At 38.3% G+C, this 18924-nt stretch overlaps 1 protein-coding gene across 1 annotated transcript in view; it reads left to right on the top strand.

Moving 5' to 3' along the window:
- FLT1 (fms related receptor tyrosine kinase 1) overlaps positions 1 to 18924 on the top strand; it is a 179997-nt gene that overhangs the window by 139054 nt on the left and 22019 nt on the right. The window contains exons 18-24 of the mRNA XM_074216144.1: positions 3933 to 4037; positions 7088 to 7201; positions 8925 to 9013; positions 13354 to 13510; positions 13934 to 14031; positions 15682 to 15804; positions 17435 to 17546. Coding sequence (XP_074072245.1) covers positions 3933 to 4037; positions 7088 to 7201; positions 8925 to 9013; positions 13354 to 13510; positions 13934 to 14031; positions 15682 to 15804; positions 17435 to 17546 — 798 coding nt within the window. The remainder of the gene's footprint in view (positions 1 to 3932; positions 4038 to 7087; positions 7202 to 8924; positions 9014 to 13353; positions 13511 to 13933; positions 14032 to 15681; positions 15805 to 17434; positions 17547 to 18924) is intronic.

Here is an 18924-nt window from a genome sequence, read left to right on the forward strand (position 1 = left end):
CAATTTGAATCAAGGTGTTTTGTCCCTGATGGATTTCACCCTTCTGTGCAATCTGCCAGAGCTTGAAGTGTTGAGAAATCTAGTGAATTTGAAAAGTGTTCCTTCCCATCTGTGATTGCATGCTACTGATAATTTATACAAAGATTCTACTGATTATTATTATTATTATTACTATTATGAAAATAATAGCATTTTGGGTTTATGACACCAGCTAGAGCAGGGCTTCTTGACTTGCTTTTTGTTTGATGAACTCTTCTGGCCATCTGGTAAATCTCTAGAAATAATTCTCAGCATCTTGTTTGAAAATTCACAAAATTAAAATACATAGAATTTTAAATTATATTTCAACATTGACACAATTATCAAAATATTTTTCATTCACTGACCCCAGGTTAGGATCCCCAGTGCAAAATGAATAGAATTGAGACCCAAGTCTTGCTATTAACACTGAAATTCCTGGGATTCATGAAAATATGCTGTAAACAGTTTTGTTAATAACCCTCCATTAAGACCTACTAGGGAATTTAAGTCACCCAAAACTTATCACAGATGAAAATGAGGAAAATTTCTGACAACTTCCTTCTATTAAAAAAAGAATTCCAAGCAGAAATGGTCCCAGATAGATGACGACTCAGGGTGTCTGGAATTTATCAAGTGAGCTACCTCTTCCTGGATCTCTGAGACTTATGTTAGCTAACCCTCAGTTGGGGCACAGTCTGCAAGGGGGCAGGATGGGGAAATTGTAGTGAGCAACCCCTTCAGTGTCCTGTGAGCCCCAGCAAGTTAAGGAAAGTCTGGGAGGAGATTCCAACATCCTGGCATTGTATATAATGATCCAGCACATTCCTAAGCAAACTGGTGGCATTCCAGGCAAAAAAAAATAATTAAGGGCAATTTCCGGGGAAAGAGAAGCAAAGGATCGGGAGAATTCAATACCAACATGACTGGGCCTCCACAAAAAAAGAGGGAATTTAGATTTTTGGGAAGGGTGCCAGTGTATCAACAGATTCAAGGGAATAGCAGAACTTGTTGCTGTTTTATGGGGCGACAGTCTGCTTTCCAAATGAACAATTGAGAAGGCTGAAGTGAGTCAACCAGCTAATCCTAATGTGGGAACTGATAGAAGCTAAGTCCCCAAACACTTGTTTAAACTGAGTGCATTGTGATGACTGAAAAGAGAATGGATGGTGGTTACAAATGTGGGAAGAGGGACCCCAAGGAGTCTGGGGGTAAGCAGCCAAAGATTGAGATAGAATTTCCCAGGCTCAAGGCATGTCTGCTCTCCCCAGGAGAGCAGAATTCTAGAAAGAAGAGTTTTCTTGCCTTTGAGCAGAGCTACCTAACAGGAATAGTTTATACTGATACTATGAAGGCATCATGATTTCATCTGTGTATATGTTCCCTCTCCCATAGCATATTGAACCTCTCTGTGTTTTTTTTATTCATTCAATAAGCATTTATTTAGCACCTTATTGCTGTTGTTCAGTAGTTTTTCATTGGAATAGATACTGGTGTGGTTCACCATTTTCTTCTCCAGTTTGTTTTATATATAAGGAAATTGAGGTAAACCGGGTTAATTGACTTGCCCAGGGTCACACAGCTATTTAGTGTCTGAAGCCATATTTGAACTCATGAAAATGAGTCTTCCTGATTCCAAACCCAGTGCTCTATCCAAGTGTATCACCTAGCTTCTCAAGCTTAGTGGTCATACCTGTCTGTCCTTTAGTAATGTCAAATAACTGTGTGGTAAAAGGATCAGAGACAGTAGAGACTTGGAGCAGAGACTAATTAGGAGTCTATTACTATCATCAAATTATCAATGTCCAAAAGAGATGATGATAACAGCCTGGACTTGGGGGGAGGGGCAGCCTTGAAAGTTGTAGAAGGGGGATTGTTGCAAAGGCAGACATGACAGAGAACAAAGAAGCTAAGATGAGCTACTGGAGATGAAACTGTCACCAGCCCCAGTGACCAGATTTTCTTAAAGCCTGGCTAGGCAAATCCCTAGACAATAGACATATTATATACAATACATATATGCATGTATATATATATATATATAATATATATTTATAAAAGTTGACTCTCACAACTCCATAAATAGGTACTACTGTGATCTTCATTTTACAGCTGAGGAAATGGAGGCTAACAGGTAAAATGACCTGTCCTGGCCATGCAGATATATTTGAGGCAAGATTCAACATTAGTTGCCCTGACGCCAATTCTGGCACTCTTTCCAATGTACCATATGGCCTTTCCAATTTTGAGTTAAGATCTACCAGAGAGAGTTCAGTAAGGATCAGTCTCTGCAAGAGAGGCATCAGAGTAGGAATTAGTAAACAACAGCACAGCATCAATAACAAACAAAAAAAATCCTCAGTTCAATGGCCCACTTCTTACAAATCTAAGAGCTTGGTCTCCCACTCTCTCATGCCCTTCCTTAGTCTAACAGAAGTCCCAGTTATTTAAGTTTAAAGGCATATTGATCCCATTCTGGTTCATCTCCGCACATTTTTACATGGATAAGAAAAAATGCGAGGCATTCCTCTGTATGTTTCATGCTCTGAAAGCACTGCTCACTTTCAGACTTAGCAAACCTCATTTGTAAGGAAAAACATCATCATCAACAAGAAGGCTACTATGTTTCTAGTGGTATTTTAACGTCTCACTTGTTATTTTTCACTGGGGGAATAAAATATACTTCCAAAGTGATTTCTGCCTTAGATAATTTATAGCTGAAGATGCCAAATAAAGAGGGAGGAATGTGGGATACACTGAATTTCTAAGTTAACAAAAGAGCATTTAAAAAAACCTTTAAATTCAAACAGAAACTTAGAAAAATATGTGGCCTCTGAGGGAAGGGATAGGGGTGTGAGGAAGGAAGAAAGGTTAATTAGTTAAAGCAGGATGGAGGCAAACAGGGAAGGCTGGTGGGAAAGACTGGGTAGTCAATTAACACTGTCACTGCCAGGATTCACTCTGGGAATTTAACTGTTTCCAAAAGAGTGTCATGACCTCCTCCCAAGAGAACTCAAAAAGCACAGTTTGTTCATGTGGAGATTTTTGTAGGGGCAATTTCCACTTATCTTTCTATACCTCAGATCACATCCCTACAGTGAGTTCTCTTTTATTTGTTTCCTGATGGTGGGATGGGTACAAGAGGATAATGTGACAGGAGATAAAATGGTTCTGCGAGTACATTCCTAGGAGGTTGGTGTTGTTGGGACAATGGGTCATCCAACATGACCTGGACCTTGCTTTCCTGGACTTTCAGAGACTCCCTGATGCTGCCATCCGTACCTATTGCTAGAGTATCCCATGATTCCCCAATAAGAGCTAATTTTTATTGGACTCACATTTGGAACCTAAGTTCTTAGAAAATAGTGACTACCTTGTTCTTTATTCCTTTCTCTTTAATGAAGAAAGAACACAAAGAAATTACCATTAGCTTCAGCAGTAGCAAATTAAGATAGATACAAGGAAAGAATTTCTTCTTATTGGAGTTACTAAATAATAGAATAGGTTTTTCAAAAGATGTCTTGTAAATGTTTATGTTGAAGAATGATCTTTAGTGAAAACTATATATAAAAGATCATTTCTAAAGGTCTTTTCTCATCCATAAATCTTTAATGAGGGTCAGGAGAATTCATTAGAAGTCAAATGAATACAGAATTGACAAGAAAAGGAAGGGGCAGCTAGAACTATACTTCCTGTTATGCATCATTCTTTGGGACCACTCCATTGGGGTTCCATCCAAAACCATTCTATCTTGGGGTTCCATCCAAAACCATTCTATCTTGGTGCTACACATGAAAGTAGAAGATAATTGCTCTAGTCCCAGGTGGATCTAGGAAGAGGTGCTTCTCTGCTAAATGGACTTCGGTTGACCCTGTTGACCTGTCACACAGTTCAGCAGTTTGTTTTCATTGCAGGAAAATCACTTGGACGTGGAGCCTTTGGAAAAGTGGTCCAAGCAGCTGCATTTGGCATTAAGAAATCGCCCACGTGCCGGACAGTGGCTGTGAAAATGCTGAAAGGTATGTGCATGTATGTGTGCGTGTGTGCATGCATGTGAGTGTGTGTGTGTGTGTGTGTTTTGGAGATAGCCACTGTCCATTAGTGTTCCCTGGATGTTTGACAGGGTCAGCTAAGGGCTGTTGTATACAATCCAAGTGTGGCATACTTTTCTTCACATTTTCTTCAATTTCTCAAAGTCTCATCACTTTAACATCCCTCATCCTACACTGAATTTGTACACAAAATAATCCAGCACTAGACCCTGGGGAAATAGACTCTAAGGTCCTGAAGGTCCTTCCCCCTTCTTATATCGAAGACATTGGAACACTGGAGGTTCCAGCTCATTGTAACTCAGGGTTGTGATATTTGGAATGAGCTGCCTTAATACGTAATGGAAATTTTTGCAGCTATTCTACACAACATAAATCCCGAGGGTTTAACTGGTTTGATTAAATCATAAAGCTGAAACTATGGAAGGTCTGTGAGAAAAATTGAGTTGATCAGATCTATAAACTATCTATGCCCAAATATAAGATATAATATAATATATTTCCTTACATTTGGCAAGAAGTCTTCAGCAATTTGCTAGTGTTGAAAGATATTGCTGCTTTGTGAAGCCCTGGGAGATAAAACTGGATCTCAGGATGATTTATGATTCCTTATGCCTGACAGCTTGCGCATGGAAACGAAAGCTCTCAAAAGCTCTCGTGTTCTTTTAAGAATAGAAAACTCTTCATTTCCTCTTTCTCATCAGGAATTTCACATTATTTCCATTCTCAAGCAAGTCTTTCTTTAAGACAGGATAAAAGGAAACAGTGCTGTGAAAACAAAATAAAACCAACAAACAAAACCCTAGGGCTGTTTTTTTAAAGCTGTAGGAATCTTCAGATATTATCAAGGGAAGCTCAGAAAGCTAGTGATACAGGTGGGAGAAATATTTGAGGAAGATGAAGCTCCTGAAATTCTTCTTGTTTGTCTCATTCTGATATTGCCATTTAAAAAGCCTCTTTTTTGATATTATCCTTCTCTCCTGAGTGGACTCTTATTTATTTGTTTGTTTATCTACTTATTTGCTGGTTCATTCATTTATTCATTTGCTTTCAAACTGGAGTCTCTGTCCTCAGAGGCCTGATATCATTATGCCTCTTCATGGAAACTTTGACCTGCTGCATTTCCTATCAGGGTCAGGTTGGCCCCTCCTTATGCAGCCAGGCATCCCCTCCCCCATGTCACCCTTCCAGACAGTTCACTACATTAGTGTGGGACATAGTATGGACTTCCAATTGGCTTAGTCCTTTCTAGTTCAGCACTATTGAGCTCAGTGATTTACTAGCCTCAGTCCCTACAGTATCCAAGATGGGGCAATCTGAGAAAGTTCTGAGACAGTGTTATATAACATCTAATGATACTGTCCTGGATGGTAGAGCAGAGACAGACTATCCAGCAACCTATCAGTAATATTTGCTCAAACATAAGCTACCCAAGATTCACTGAGAGTTTTCCTGGTGGTTTATGGGATAAAACTTGTTTTGGGTACTTTTCTTAGACCAAAAAAAAAAAGTCTTTATCCTTATCCTTTTTTCCATCTATTCAAACATTTGCATGAATTCAAAGACATCTTAAAACCAGTCTCTAAAGATCCTAAAACTCCTGTTTTATTCAGATTCATCTTTATCCTTTTATCTTAGACTGACAGTCACAGGACTGACTGTCACCTCAAGTAAGAGGCAGGCAGTCTGGTTTCCCTTCATTTCTCTACTCATCTTTCACTATGGGAGCTTGAATGGATAGGAGAACCTTTCTGGTTTTTAACTTTCCTTCACTGAAGGGAGAGAAATATCTATCTTCATCCCTCTTGCCTCATTGAGATTTTCTGAGGATTTAACTAATAAGTGTTTGTAAAATGGGAGTCAAATTTAAATAGCAACCATAGTTCTGAATGTATAAGGGCACTTATTAATGGTTGTCCTTCATTCTCAAGGAAGACCATGACATCAGGGAAGTGATGCCAATACAAGCACATAAATAGGATTTGAGTGAGGAGGTACTGTACTAAGTCATCAGCCTCACTTTCTCCTCTAGAGCCATTTGGTCCAGTGGCCAGATATGGATCAGGATGACTGGAGATGGCCCTAGATGAGAAACAATCAGGGTTAAGTGATTTGCCCAAGGTCATACAGCTAGTAAAGGTACATATTATCAGAGTTTCAGCCCCAGATAATACTTTTACTATAGATTTATTGTTAGATTCACATCTTGGTTCTTGCACTTGTTATTTCTATTAATATGAGTGAGTCACTTAACCTCTGGGCTGTCATTTCTTCTGTAAAATGAGAAGATTGGGCAAGATAGCCGGTCAGGTCCCTTCCGCCTCAAAATTTATTTATTTTACTTAGTTTTGGCAAGAGTTAAATTAAGAGACTGAGCAAACTTCATAAATCCACAGGGAAGCAAAGGTTGTGATAAGAAAAGATACTTTATAAATATTTCCAGAAATGGTCAATCAAGCATCTCACAAATTCACAAGAACTCATAGCCAAGTTTCACACAGTTCTTCCTTTTATCTTCAAGGTAGGGAGAGAAAATAGGGAGGAGAGAGAGAGAAAAGAATGGGAAGACAGAGAGAGGATGGAGAGAAAGAGACAGACAGAAAGGAGAAAGGCAGAAGCAGAGAGTCAGAGATGGGGTGGGGAGGGGAGGAAGAAGAGAAGTAATTCTTTTGTTGCTTGCCTCTGGGTCAGACAGAAGCACTTGGAAGGAGACTTATTGTACATAACCCTAAGACTGAGTCAGCACATTGCTGACTACAACCAGGTCCATTGAGAGGAAATGTTCAATGACTAACCTCACCACTGTTCTGGATCTTACTGTAATCAAGAGGATGTTGTGTGGGGAGAAAAGGAGAAAAGAAAACACGGAGGAGGCTCAGTTATTCAGCATAATGTGGGGAAGTTGGAGAGGCAGTAGCCAATTCCTGAGCTTTGACAAACAGGGAGGGCAAGAACCCTACCAGAGCCAGGGGCCTCCATTGTCTGATTATCTTGACTCTTCCCTACTTTTTTTCAAACAGAGGGGGCCACAGCCAGTGAATACAAAGCTTTGATGACTGAACTTAAGATCCTGACTCACATTGGACACCATCTGAATGTGGTGAACCTACTGGGAGCCTGCACCAAACATGGAGGTAAATAACCAAGAATTTGAATATCTCCTTTCTCATATAATAGGAGGATAAATTACTCTACAGATCAGGATTGTTGTGGCATTAAGAGAAAGATGCTCCTATTCTTGCCTAGTAGGAGGCAGGAGGCAAGTTTCTGTCCCAGGGTAGTGAGGTAAAGCACTCTAAGAGAAGATGAGCTGCTATTTAGCGAATAGCATGTTATTGAGCCTGACTTCGGACTTGAAGTCAGAGCCTCTGTTTTGAATCCCAATTCTACCTTATATTTGTTATATGACTTTAGACAAGTCACTCAGACTCCTTGATGACCCTCAATTTCCTCATTTGTAAAAAGAGGATAGTTGCTTGTAGCTCAGGTACCTTATTGTGATGGTCAATGAAATAATAAACATGAAATTGTTTTACAATTACAACAGATTACAACAATTACAAATTATAACAGAAGTTGTAAGGCACAAGACAAATATAAGCTAATATTGGCAAGCTGCCAGATCAAACACACAAGATCTGAGGTATATAGAGATTTTCATTTTCAAAGTGCGCTTCCTCAGGTGAACAACCAGATTGCTTCCCATCTCTTCTCCCTCCCTCTCATCCTCCTTGATTGTCCTCCATCTTATTACTATGTTCAAATATTTGTGTTCATCCCTGAAAAAGAAACATTTATATTACTATATTAATGCCCTGGCCATGATATAACAGAGAAAATATTTTCCAGCTTTGAAAAGGAGCTTCCAACCCAGACTCCAGGAAAAGGAGTCCTGATACTTAGATTCTCACTTCCTCATTCCCTGAATCTGTGACAGTCTTCACGTGCTAGCTCTCCCTTTCCTAGCTGTGTTCTCCATATGTTATCTCTGTGAAGGCAGTGAGAGTAAATCATGGACATGATTTGCTCTTATCCATATCTCAAGGTACATGAGATCAGGTCACTTTTCTATTCAAGAGTAGCTCTTTCACTTGCCAAATCTGGTCTGGTAAGGAAAAAAAAAGTAACAGGCAAGATTAACAAAAGGCAAGACTGTGAATAGCTAAAACAAAGGTTGGAGAGTATTAGAAATGCTTGCAAAGCTTACCTGAGTCCTCTATTACTCATTTGAATATATTTTTAAATATTCCTATAGTTAAAATGCTATTGGGATTTTTAAAATTTTTATTTATATGGGATTTTTAACCATCTACAGTGAGATTCTAAACCTGGGATTCATGACCTTGTTTTTAAAAACTATTTTGATAACTGTAGTTTAGCAAAATTGGTTTCTTTAATAATCCTTTGTATTTTATTTTATGAATTAAAAACATTCTGAAAAGAAAGTCCATAGTTTTCACTAGATTGCCAAGGGGATCCAAGGCATGCAAAAAAAAGGTTAAAATGTCTTCTTTGTTTGCATTGAGTACATATGTGGGGTTGTCTAACTGCAGCCAGAACCAAAAAGATCAAATGAATGAGTCTGGTTAGTTGAAGAGCATTGAAATATTGGAACAAGAAATTCAGGGTTTCTTTTCCTTTCTCTCTCTCTCTCTCTTTCTCTTCTTTTTCTAATGGTTAAGTATCTGTTTTCTAGACAAGCATAAACTGAGGTCACCCTGTCCATGGCACTTCTAGTTTCAGAAGCTTTCTGGGGCATTTGCCAGTATTGCTAAAGATCATTTGGCTTGAAACTCATCAAGTCTGTCATTTGAATATTTTAAGATGCTGAAAATATCCTTTTTTTTTTGACTGCAGGTCCTCTCATGGTAATAGTTGAATATTGCAAATATGGAAATTTATCCAATTATCTCAAGAGCAAAAGGGATTTCTTCTTTCTCAATAAGGTAAATACATAAAAAAACCTAATTTTTGACTGAGTATATATCTAAGGTTTTAGATCCAACATTGAGCTGATCTACTTCTCGAGGATTAATATAAAAAGTAAGAATATTCAAAAGGAGAAACCCATAAACTTTCCATTATTGGGAAGTTTCAAAGCTCAAACTCAACTTTTAAAACCTCTTCATGTTCCAATCCTTCCCAATTCATTGTAATCTATTCCTCCTTTATGAATAATGTTGAGAATAATCCTATTACAATTAATTCCATAACAGCTGGGAATTGAGATATGAATCATTCTAATCTTTTTCTTTTAACATAATTGAAATCAACTTAATATGAGAAACATGATAATATACAACACTCCCTTCTTGAACAAAGATAACAACCATGACTGTTTTCATTTTCAAATGGGAAAAAAGTACTGTTTGAGTTGGCTGGGTCATTCACTCATACTCAGTGACAGTTATAAACTAGCTACTAGACTAGTTTTATCCAGTAGGTCCTACCTGTTATCATAATAGATTAGTGTAGCTAGGACCTCAAGGAAATTGAGCAGAACCTTAGAAATCAGACATTAGGAAAGAATTTAATTCAAAATGTCAGCACAACCACCACACTACTGTTGTAGTTTTTTAAGACTATCAATAGAAGATCTCAGTATCTCTCTAGCACTACTAACTAGTAAATTATTAGATGTCTTTCCTCATCTGCTGATGGAACAATGAAACTGAAAGATTTGGTAAGGTCACATCATTACAACTCCTCTGTGTTGCATAGAAAATGGCAGAAGCTCAGTATTGCCCCTCTTCTATTATTTTTGGAAGCTTGAACAATGGATCAACAGCCCCCATACTTCTTTGCTGGGCAACTTCTGTCGTTGCCCAATGAGCATCTGTTGACAGGGTAGCAATTCTACTCTGGCAGTATGAATGGTGGGCTGAAGGGTGGAAATGGAAATTGGGATGGGAAAATAGTTTTCTTCAACCTACAAAGTCATTTTCTTAGTGAATCTGGTAGGTGTGGCCCCACTGGGATCCTTAGGATCAAACAATGTCTTACTCCTATCCCAGCAGTACATATTCTCTCCAATCATGAAAATTTGGACTGGCTCTAGGAAGGACTGAGCCAAGAGAACACTCTAGAGACTGGGGCAGGATGGAACGTTCGGATTTGTGCATCCTTTGTTTTGGAGGTTCTGTTTCCTTCATCAGCTATATTTAATGATTGGCCTCCCCATGTGGCTTGGTGGAACTGAGTGTATTTGTGGAAAGTCTGTGGTTGTATTTCAAGAGCTAAAAGCTGAGGGGATGAAAACAGAGAGTGATGGGAAATAATCATCAAAAATCTTACCTTAGTCAATCTGCAAGAACCAGTAACCATTCTGGACACTGGAGATACAAAGGCAAAAAGCAAGACAGTTCCTGCTAGAATGTGTTGGTTCTTCATGTATATGAATTCCCCAAACTCCCAGAATATTATTTCTTTTTTTCAGAATATTATTTCTTAATTGGCCATTAAAGCTTAGTAATTTGCCTAATTTGGTCAGATAACACAACCTGTGACCTGATTCTCTTTAGTCACCAGAATTTATGTTTACTATCTAGAATCAGATGGAATGTTACAGTGTCTGGATGAGTTTGGGTATATAGATGTGAGAAATGTTCCCCATGTCTCACACCCTAAAGTGTGATTTTTATCAGAGGGCTACAGGCTCTCACAGAGAGCAGACTCTCAGCAAAATGGACCTTGAAAATAATAATTGCTTGGGAGTTTTTCTACCGCATGTTGTTTTCTTGACTCTCTTATCCTTTCTTTCCTGGGGAGGAGCCTGTGAAAAATCTCTCTTTGACTGAACAGAAGCCAAATCAAACTTTACTTTATGTAAAGGGAGAAAAGTCTTCATCCTTCTCTCTGGCTGACCCAGAACACTAGAGAGCCCTCTGCTCCGGACCCTCCAGGATTGTAATGTGTGTGCACAGGACTGGTTTCCTCCCTTCCTCTACAGCCCTGGAAGGTGGTATTTATTCTTCCAGTTGACTGACCACCCTCTCAGATCCTAGACAGTTTTCACCTCTGCCGCTTTTCCCCCATTTGCTCTCCCTGTTCCCACTGTGCCCTCTGGTGGAAGGAACAGCCCATTTCTTGGAACTAAAAGACACGCAAGAGTTCAAGATCAAAAGGCAAAAGTTTCTGAAATCTAAATCTAACTGTCATGGATTTGCTACTGGAAATAAGACATTAGTGAAATACAATACTATGTGTGATGGTTGCAAAGCCCTATGCAAATATTAAATACTAATATCATCAATCCATATTAATTACTAAAACTGATCAATCAACAATTATTTATTAAGTGCTTATTATATGACAGACACCATAGTAATTGCTTGAGATATAATGATGAAGAAATAGCTCCTGCCCTCAAGGAGCTTCCTCTCTGATGTGAGAAGACATTATTTCCTTTGGTTTTCTTTAAGTATCTGTAGTCAATTGATCCTTTCTATGATTCGATGATTATAAAATCATCGAATGTTAGACCTGAAAGAGAATTCAAGCACCATCTTATCCAATTTGTTCATTTTTATAAAGGAAGACAGTGAGACCCAGAAAAATAAACCAATTAAAGATCACAAGATTTAGAGCCGAAGAGACTTAAGGGATCATAGTGGCAGACTCTCGTTCAAAAAGGAAAAGCATTTCATTACATTAGAAATCAATCTGATGATCAATATCCTGCCAAGATGAATTGAATTTTGCTTGAAAAGAGGCAGCAGGGTACCACTGATCTTGGATTTACTCTCAGCAAGCATCAATAAATAGCTATGGGACTAATCAAAATGCTTTACCACCTTAGGTCTTCATTCTTATTAGTAACATGGCACTTGGCCTGGATGATCTCCATCATCTTTTCTTGCTTTAGAAGTTCTCAAATGGAAAATAGCGTCTACATTCAGTGAAGGGACTATGAAGTCTGAATACAGACTTTTTTTTTCAATTTTTAAAATTTGTTTTATGTTTTATGCTTTTATCACTCTCATGGTTTTCCCCCTTTTGTTCTTTTTTTTAACAGCATTATTAATATGGAAATATGTTCAGCAGAGATTTCCATGCATAACCTATATTAGTTTACTCACTGACAAGAGGAGGGAAGAGGGAAGGGGGGGAAATATGGAACTTAAAACTCTACAAAAATGAATATTGGAAACTATCTTTACATGTAGTTGGAAAAATAAATGCATTTATTTTTCAAAAAGTCATAAAAAGGGGCGGCTAGGTGGCGCAGTGGATAAAGCACCGGCCCTGGAGTCAGGAGTACCTGGGTTCAAATCTCGTCTCAGACACTTAATAATTACCTAGCTGTGTGGCCTTGGGCAAGCCACTTAACCCCATTTGCCTTGCAAAAACCTAAAAAAAAAAAAAGTCATAAAAACAATCACAATCACTTTAATCTGGGGGGGGGGGAGATAATTCAATGGCTAAAGTGTTTAGTGAGACATCTACTAGGCCTTTATCTCAAAGAGATCAAAGAAAAAGGAAAATTGCCCAAATGTGCAAAAAATATTTATAACAGCTCTTTTTTGTAGAATGGATGGTATATAATTAGAATGGCATATTATTGTGCTATAAGCCAATATGAAAGATATGAGTAAAAAGGAACCTAGGAAAATTTGCAGGAACTGATTATGAAGTGTATAAAAGAAGATAAAGTTGCACAATAATATTCTAAAGACAAACAACTTCAAAGAATTATGATCAATATGATGACCAACAGTGATTCTAGAGGCCTTGGGATGAAATAGCAGAGAAGTGATGAGCTCAGGTGGGGGAGATGACTCAGATTTTTGGTCATGGTCAATGTGGGCATCTTTTTTGCTTGACCATTCAAATTCGCTAAAAAGTTTTGTTTGTTTTCATTTCAATGAGGAAAGGAAAAGGAGAAAACTCAATTAACTGAATTGAATTATTAATTGAAAAATAAATTAAAAGTCAAATAGAAACAATTTTAATGAGACTTCAGCACCGATTACCCATGCCCCACTACACTTCATGGTGGTTACAAACTAAAGGACTCAGCTGCAGGAAAGAGGAATATTCCATCATGAAAGTCATTATTTCCCACCATTCCTCTTTCCTGTCTAGAGACACAATTAAGATTAGATTAGCATGAATAGTTCTGGAAGGGTTCATTAGCCGGCTTTGTCCATGCCCCACCTTCCATTGCCTGGGCATTAGCACTTTCCCAGGGTGACATGGTCGCAAGGGCAGCCGTTGATTTCTCATTCTAGCCTGGTGCTTACAATCCACAGAATCACCTTCTCCCTCTCTCTGGGTCTCTTTCAAGGATGCAGCCTTACAGACTGAGCCCAAGAAAGAAAAGGAGTCTGAGCTTGAGCAAGGCAAGAAACAAAGATTGGATAGTGTCACCAGCAGTGAGAGCTTTGCAAGCTCCGGATTTCAGGAAGATAAAAGTCTGAGTGATGTGGAGGAGGAAGAGGAGGGTAGGTATTAATTCCTTCCTGTTCCTACAGCCTGTGATATTTTTACAACAACTATGCATCTATGAATTTTTTTTCTAATTTATCACCCTAATAAACATCCGTGAGAGACTCATAGGATAATATCCGGAGGAGATAAGATTTGAATAAAGATTATTTGCCAGGTTACTAATTCTGATAGGGAGAATATGCAACTGTCTAGCATAGGGCCTCTATGGGAATCAACCTCTGGATGTGTCAGGGTAAAACTAGAAGGAGATCTGGAAATATCTCTGATACACATGTTGAAACCAAATGTTCTCAAAAGTAAATTTAGATCAGCTGGCTGGGTTTCTCTTATGTTTTGCTAACACTGTTCTAATAAGCTGGGATTTGGTGGGATAACAAGGGCCATTATAAACAAGGTCTGAGTCTAATGTTTTCCAGATTCTGATGATTTCTACAAGCAACCCATCACCATGGAAGATCTCATTTCGTACAGTTTTCAAGTGGCCAGAGGCATGGAGTTCTTATCTTCTAGAAAGGTCAGTCTCAACTTATTGCTATTTTCCTTCTTTATCAAACACACACATTCTACAGCCATTCCCACACACATCTCTACAGGGATGATGAGATAATGCATATATTTTTGGTTTTGTTTTACCATATATAGGCACACACAGACATGGCCAACTCTGTAGTAAATTCAGGAGATGAATGATATTTATATATGCATAGACTTCCATACTTCAAGGACTTGTGATCTCAACAGTGTAGGTATTCTATTTACCAATGTGCCCTTTATTAGTGAGTAAAAAAATAAGTCTTTATGAATGGCTGTGGCTGAAAATTCATCACTTTGTAGCCAGCCTGGTGATGAATCTGTCTAGACTGAGGCAAGCCAGTTGTTGAATGACAGACAAGTAGTCAAGTTCATCACTAGGCAAGAAGCTGGTCCAGTTCTGTAGAGGACCTGCCAGAGAGTGCTCCCTACTGGTGCAACTTCACCTATATGCTATATAGTACAACACTGGAGAAAGAAGTTAGGGGAAAATGAATATATTATGTTCATTCATAATCCCATAGCAATATTCATGTATACATAGGTGTCCTTCTTTGCATTGGCTGCAATCAATCAATAAACATTAACTTACTCTTGTCTAGGTGGACCCTGAAATTTGGGAAACCCTTTTGAAAGTGATGGACATGGAATTTGATTTAAATGAAAGGCCTTTTAGAGTTTAGTACCAGAGAGAGCTGGCAACTCTCCTAGGCCACTAAGGGACACAGTAGATAGTGTGAAGATAGAGTCAGGAAGACCTGATTTAAATAAAGCCTCAGATACTAGTTGTGTGACCTTGGTCAAGTCACTTAATTCTCCTTGCCTCAATTTTCTCATCTGTAAAATGAGGTGGAGAAGGAAATGGCAAATCCCTCCAGTATCCTCACTAAAAGAAAACCCCAAATGGGGTCACCAAAATTCAGATTTGACAAAAAAATGGCTGAACAACAAACCCTAGGCAAGTCCCTTGACCTCTATGATCTTCTATTTCCTCATCTTTAAAATTATTAAATGTAATTACCTCAGAGACAAGGTTATTGTGAGAATCAAATTATACATACACATATACATATTATTTATAGATGTAAAAATGTATACATATATAAATTTTAAAACATACAATATATGTAAAATATTTGTTTATAATTTTATATATATATTGCTTTGTAAATCTTAAAACACTATTATAAATGCTAGATATTATTCCCCACGTAGCTTCCATAATTACCGTTTGATCAGCTTCTTATGGGTATAACCCCTACCTTCCCAGTCCTGTTGTGACTTTCCATTTCCTTTAAGGATCTTCCATGAAGTTATCATGATAATCTGACTAATCATCTGATAAAAGGTTGTAAGGAAGACTTGTAGTACTTTGGCTGTAAATGACGTTAACCAAGGTCATTCCTAGAACAAAGAAGAGACCCTGGCCAATCTCAGGACAGAGTTTGACTTTTTGGCCTTTGGAGACCTTTATTTGTAGAGATCTTTGTGTTTATAGTAACTCGGTGTACGCTTACAGCAGCTTCCTTCACAACATGTGAAATGGAGACTTCATTTTTTTTTTAAATGACACTAAGGACTCTCAGGAAATTTGTGGGAAATGCATTTTGATTGTGGGTCTGTTTTATTATAGTGCATTCACCGAGATCTGGCAGCCCGAAACATCCTTTTATCTGAAAACAATGTAGTGAAGATTTGTGACTTTGGCCTCGCTAGAGATATTTACAAGAATCCTGATTATGTGAGAAAAGGAGATGTAAGTCAGTCATCATGTTTATTTGATTCATTTGTTTACAGTGATAATTGTCAACCACTAACTAGACCTTTCATAAGTAGTTACAACCTGCTTTAAGCTGAGAAATTGCTTTATCATGAAATGTTCTGTGTACTTGGCAAACTCTGGTGTCCTTTAACTTGGATGGGTGGGTGGGGTCAAAAAGGCCAGCTTTCCTACAGAGCTTTCTCATTTTGCTATCTATCCCCAGGGAAGATTGCCTCAGCATCCCTATACCCAGTGTTTTGCTGAGTTCTCCAAGATATTGTCAGTTGTTGTAAAGATTATTGCTTTCTACTCTACCCCTTGGGAATTCTGTTTACCTCAGCTCCAGAGAACACACTGGACTCATTCCCTCAAACTTCAAATGATTCATTCAGCAGGTTTTTAAGTTTCAGGAAGGGTGGGGGAAGGTATAATTCTTTTTACATCAGGGAGAAAAATGATCACCTCCTACTTCTCTGCCTACCTTTCCAGTATTTCTCCATAAGATGGTTTATTAATTCCATCCAGACAACTGACATTTTTTTATACTGTTTTCTAAACTACCTCTATACACAAATCAGTGAACATTCTTTGCAAACGATGGCCATTCATTCCTTGTTTCATAAGCAAAACAACCTAGACCAGGGCTTCTCTTTTTTTCTTTTCTGGTTCTTAAAGATCCTTTCATATATACATATATTTGTGTGTTTATACACACATAAATGATTATTTTTTCAATTAACAAAACCTATCTTTTCTCCTCCTGCCTCCACTGAAAAATAAACAAAACCCTTGTAACAGATATATTCTCTCCTTTCTTTCATTGTCATGTTTGTCTGTCCCTCAGTCTTTCTATCATTTTTCTCATCTATCCCATCTTTCTGTGATGCTCATTTCTTTTTGATTCCTTCAAAGAAAATGAAAACCAGTATTCTGATTTGATAGTTTGGCCACTTCTCAAATTAATCTTATCTTGGTTTCCTTTCCTTTTCTATGCATAGTACCCCATACACAAAAGATTTTGAATAAATGCTTGTTGGACTGCATTGATTGAAAAATTCAAGAGTATATCCTGAAAAATCCCTAATTTCTGAGTTCCCTCACCTTAAATTCGAGTCACTCTCTCTCTAGACACCATATGTTCCTATTGTCCCAAGTTTTTTAAGGCAGTAATTTCTCATTGAATCATGGGGTCAGAATGAGCCTCCAAATGTCCTCGAAGTCATTCCCATGCCCTTGGATAACATGGTACTTAAACCATATTAATGGGTATCCATCCATGTATCTATTTTGAGATACCATATGTCTTTTAAGTTTTATAACATTTATAGGACATTTTTAATTAGCTTCTAAAATGGTGAGTAGTTAGATTCTTTTTTTTTTAGATTTTTTTTCAAGGCAATGGGGTTAAGTGGCTTGCCCAAGGCCACATGGCTAGGTAATTATTAAGTGTCTGAGTTTGGATTTGAACCCCGGTACTCCTGACTCCAAGGCCAGTGCTCTATCCACTGTACCACCCAGCCACCTCTAGTTAGATTCTTAATCATAAGGTGAACAAATAAACTCTGTCTAAAAATATCTTGTTTCAATATGTACCTGCTAAAGATTTTTTTCTCCTTTTTTCTAGACTCGACTTCCTCTTAAATGGATGGCTCCTGAATCCATCTTTGACAAAATCTATAGCACAAAGAGTGATGTGTGGTCTTTTGGGGTGCTGCTTTGGGAAATATTCTCCTTAGGTAAATTTGAAATGACAAAGGATTAACAGCTTTCAAATATCTGTACCTTCTTTCAATTATTTACATGTAGACCTGCAAAGTATTTACAAATTAATATTTGCAAGTATCTAAATCTGTTTAAGATCTAAAGTAGTTCACATACTGTGAACCTGAATCTAAGTAATTCACTGCATGCATTGGTAATAAATAGGGATATGGCAAGGCTGACTGACCCAAAGCTACACTGTGGAGGGTTTTCTTCAAGTCTGAGGCACAGATCTGGAAGAGAAAGGTATTACTGAGAGTAGGAAGTGCTTCTGTTAGCATCCCTCATTCTTCTGCAAGTCCACCTAGAGGCAAGCATTCATGGCTAAATAGAAAGAGCATGGATGTGGGGTCAAAGGTTAAGGTTTTGAGTCTTGCTTTTGTTGTTTTCCCCAAGTTCAACCTTAGGAAAAGTCCGTCCATCTCTGGGTTTCTATAAAAATAAGGAGTTTAGATTCAGTGATAATGACTGATTCATCTTCTTTACATGAGTAATAAAGAACACTGACTTTGTTTCTTTTACTTCCTGGAGACCTTCTGGGAGAAGGGTAGACTGATAAAGAAATTCAGGGCCTGATGCTTCAAAATATATATATTTATGTATGCAGACACACACCTACACACATGTATATGCACACGAAGATGTGAGTTGAAATACAGACACATGTCAGTGTTCAATAGCCAACTCAGATTCAGTCCAAGATTCTTTTGGGCTTTGCCAAGAGTTTGCTTTTCACAGCAAATAAAAGTCTCCCAATAACATCTCTCATTTCCCGGTAACGTGTGAAAATCATTCCCCTGCTTTCGATGACAGGCACCTGCTCTTTCCACCCTTTGAAAGTTGCTAGCCAGCCCTCCTGGCCCTGGTGCCAGCAATGTACTATTCCCAGCTGCTTCCTACTCACACTAATCAGTGGAAAGTCCAGACAAACAAATGAGAAGGCAGACGGGGATGGGCTGGAACTGAGGAGTCCAATGGAAGCTACTGCCAAAAGAGCTGCCAGGGTTGTAGGGTAGCCTGCAGCCATGGATACTGGGAAGACAAGCTAGATGGTGGATCCCATTCAGCATAAAGTATATGCCAGCAGATAGGTCTGGCCCTGGGCAAAAGGGTACCCTTTCCACCTTCTTTCTCTTCTGCCCTCTTTGGAGATGCCTATGTTCTCATAGTACTTCTCTCCTAGTTGTACCCTCCCTGCCAACACATACAAACATACAATCCTCTCCTGGTCATTGCACCCAGAAAATGTCCTAATCTCCTTCCTTGTCCTGACAAAAAATTCATTCCTCCAGTGCTAGAAGTTCAGCTAATTATTATTTAACAAAAATATCTAGCAAGTCACACATACACACA

Source organism: Macrotis lagotis, chromosome 1, assembly GCF_037893015.1.
Source record: "Macrotis lagotis isolate mMagLag1 chromosome 1, bilby.v1.9.chrom.fasta, whole genome shotgun sequence".
In the NCBI taxonomy this organism is placed as follows: domain Eukaryota; kingdom Metazoa; phylum Chordata; class Mammalia; order Peramelemorphia; family Peramelidae; genus Macrotis; species Macrotis lagotis.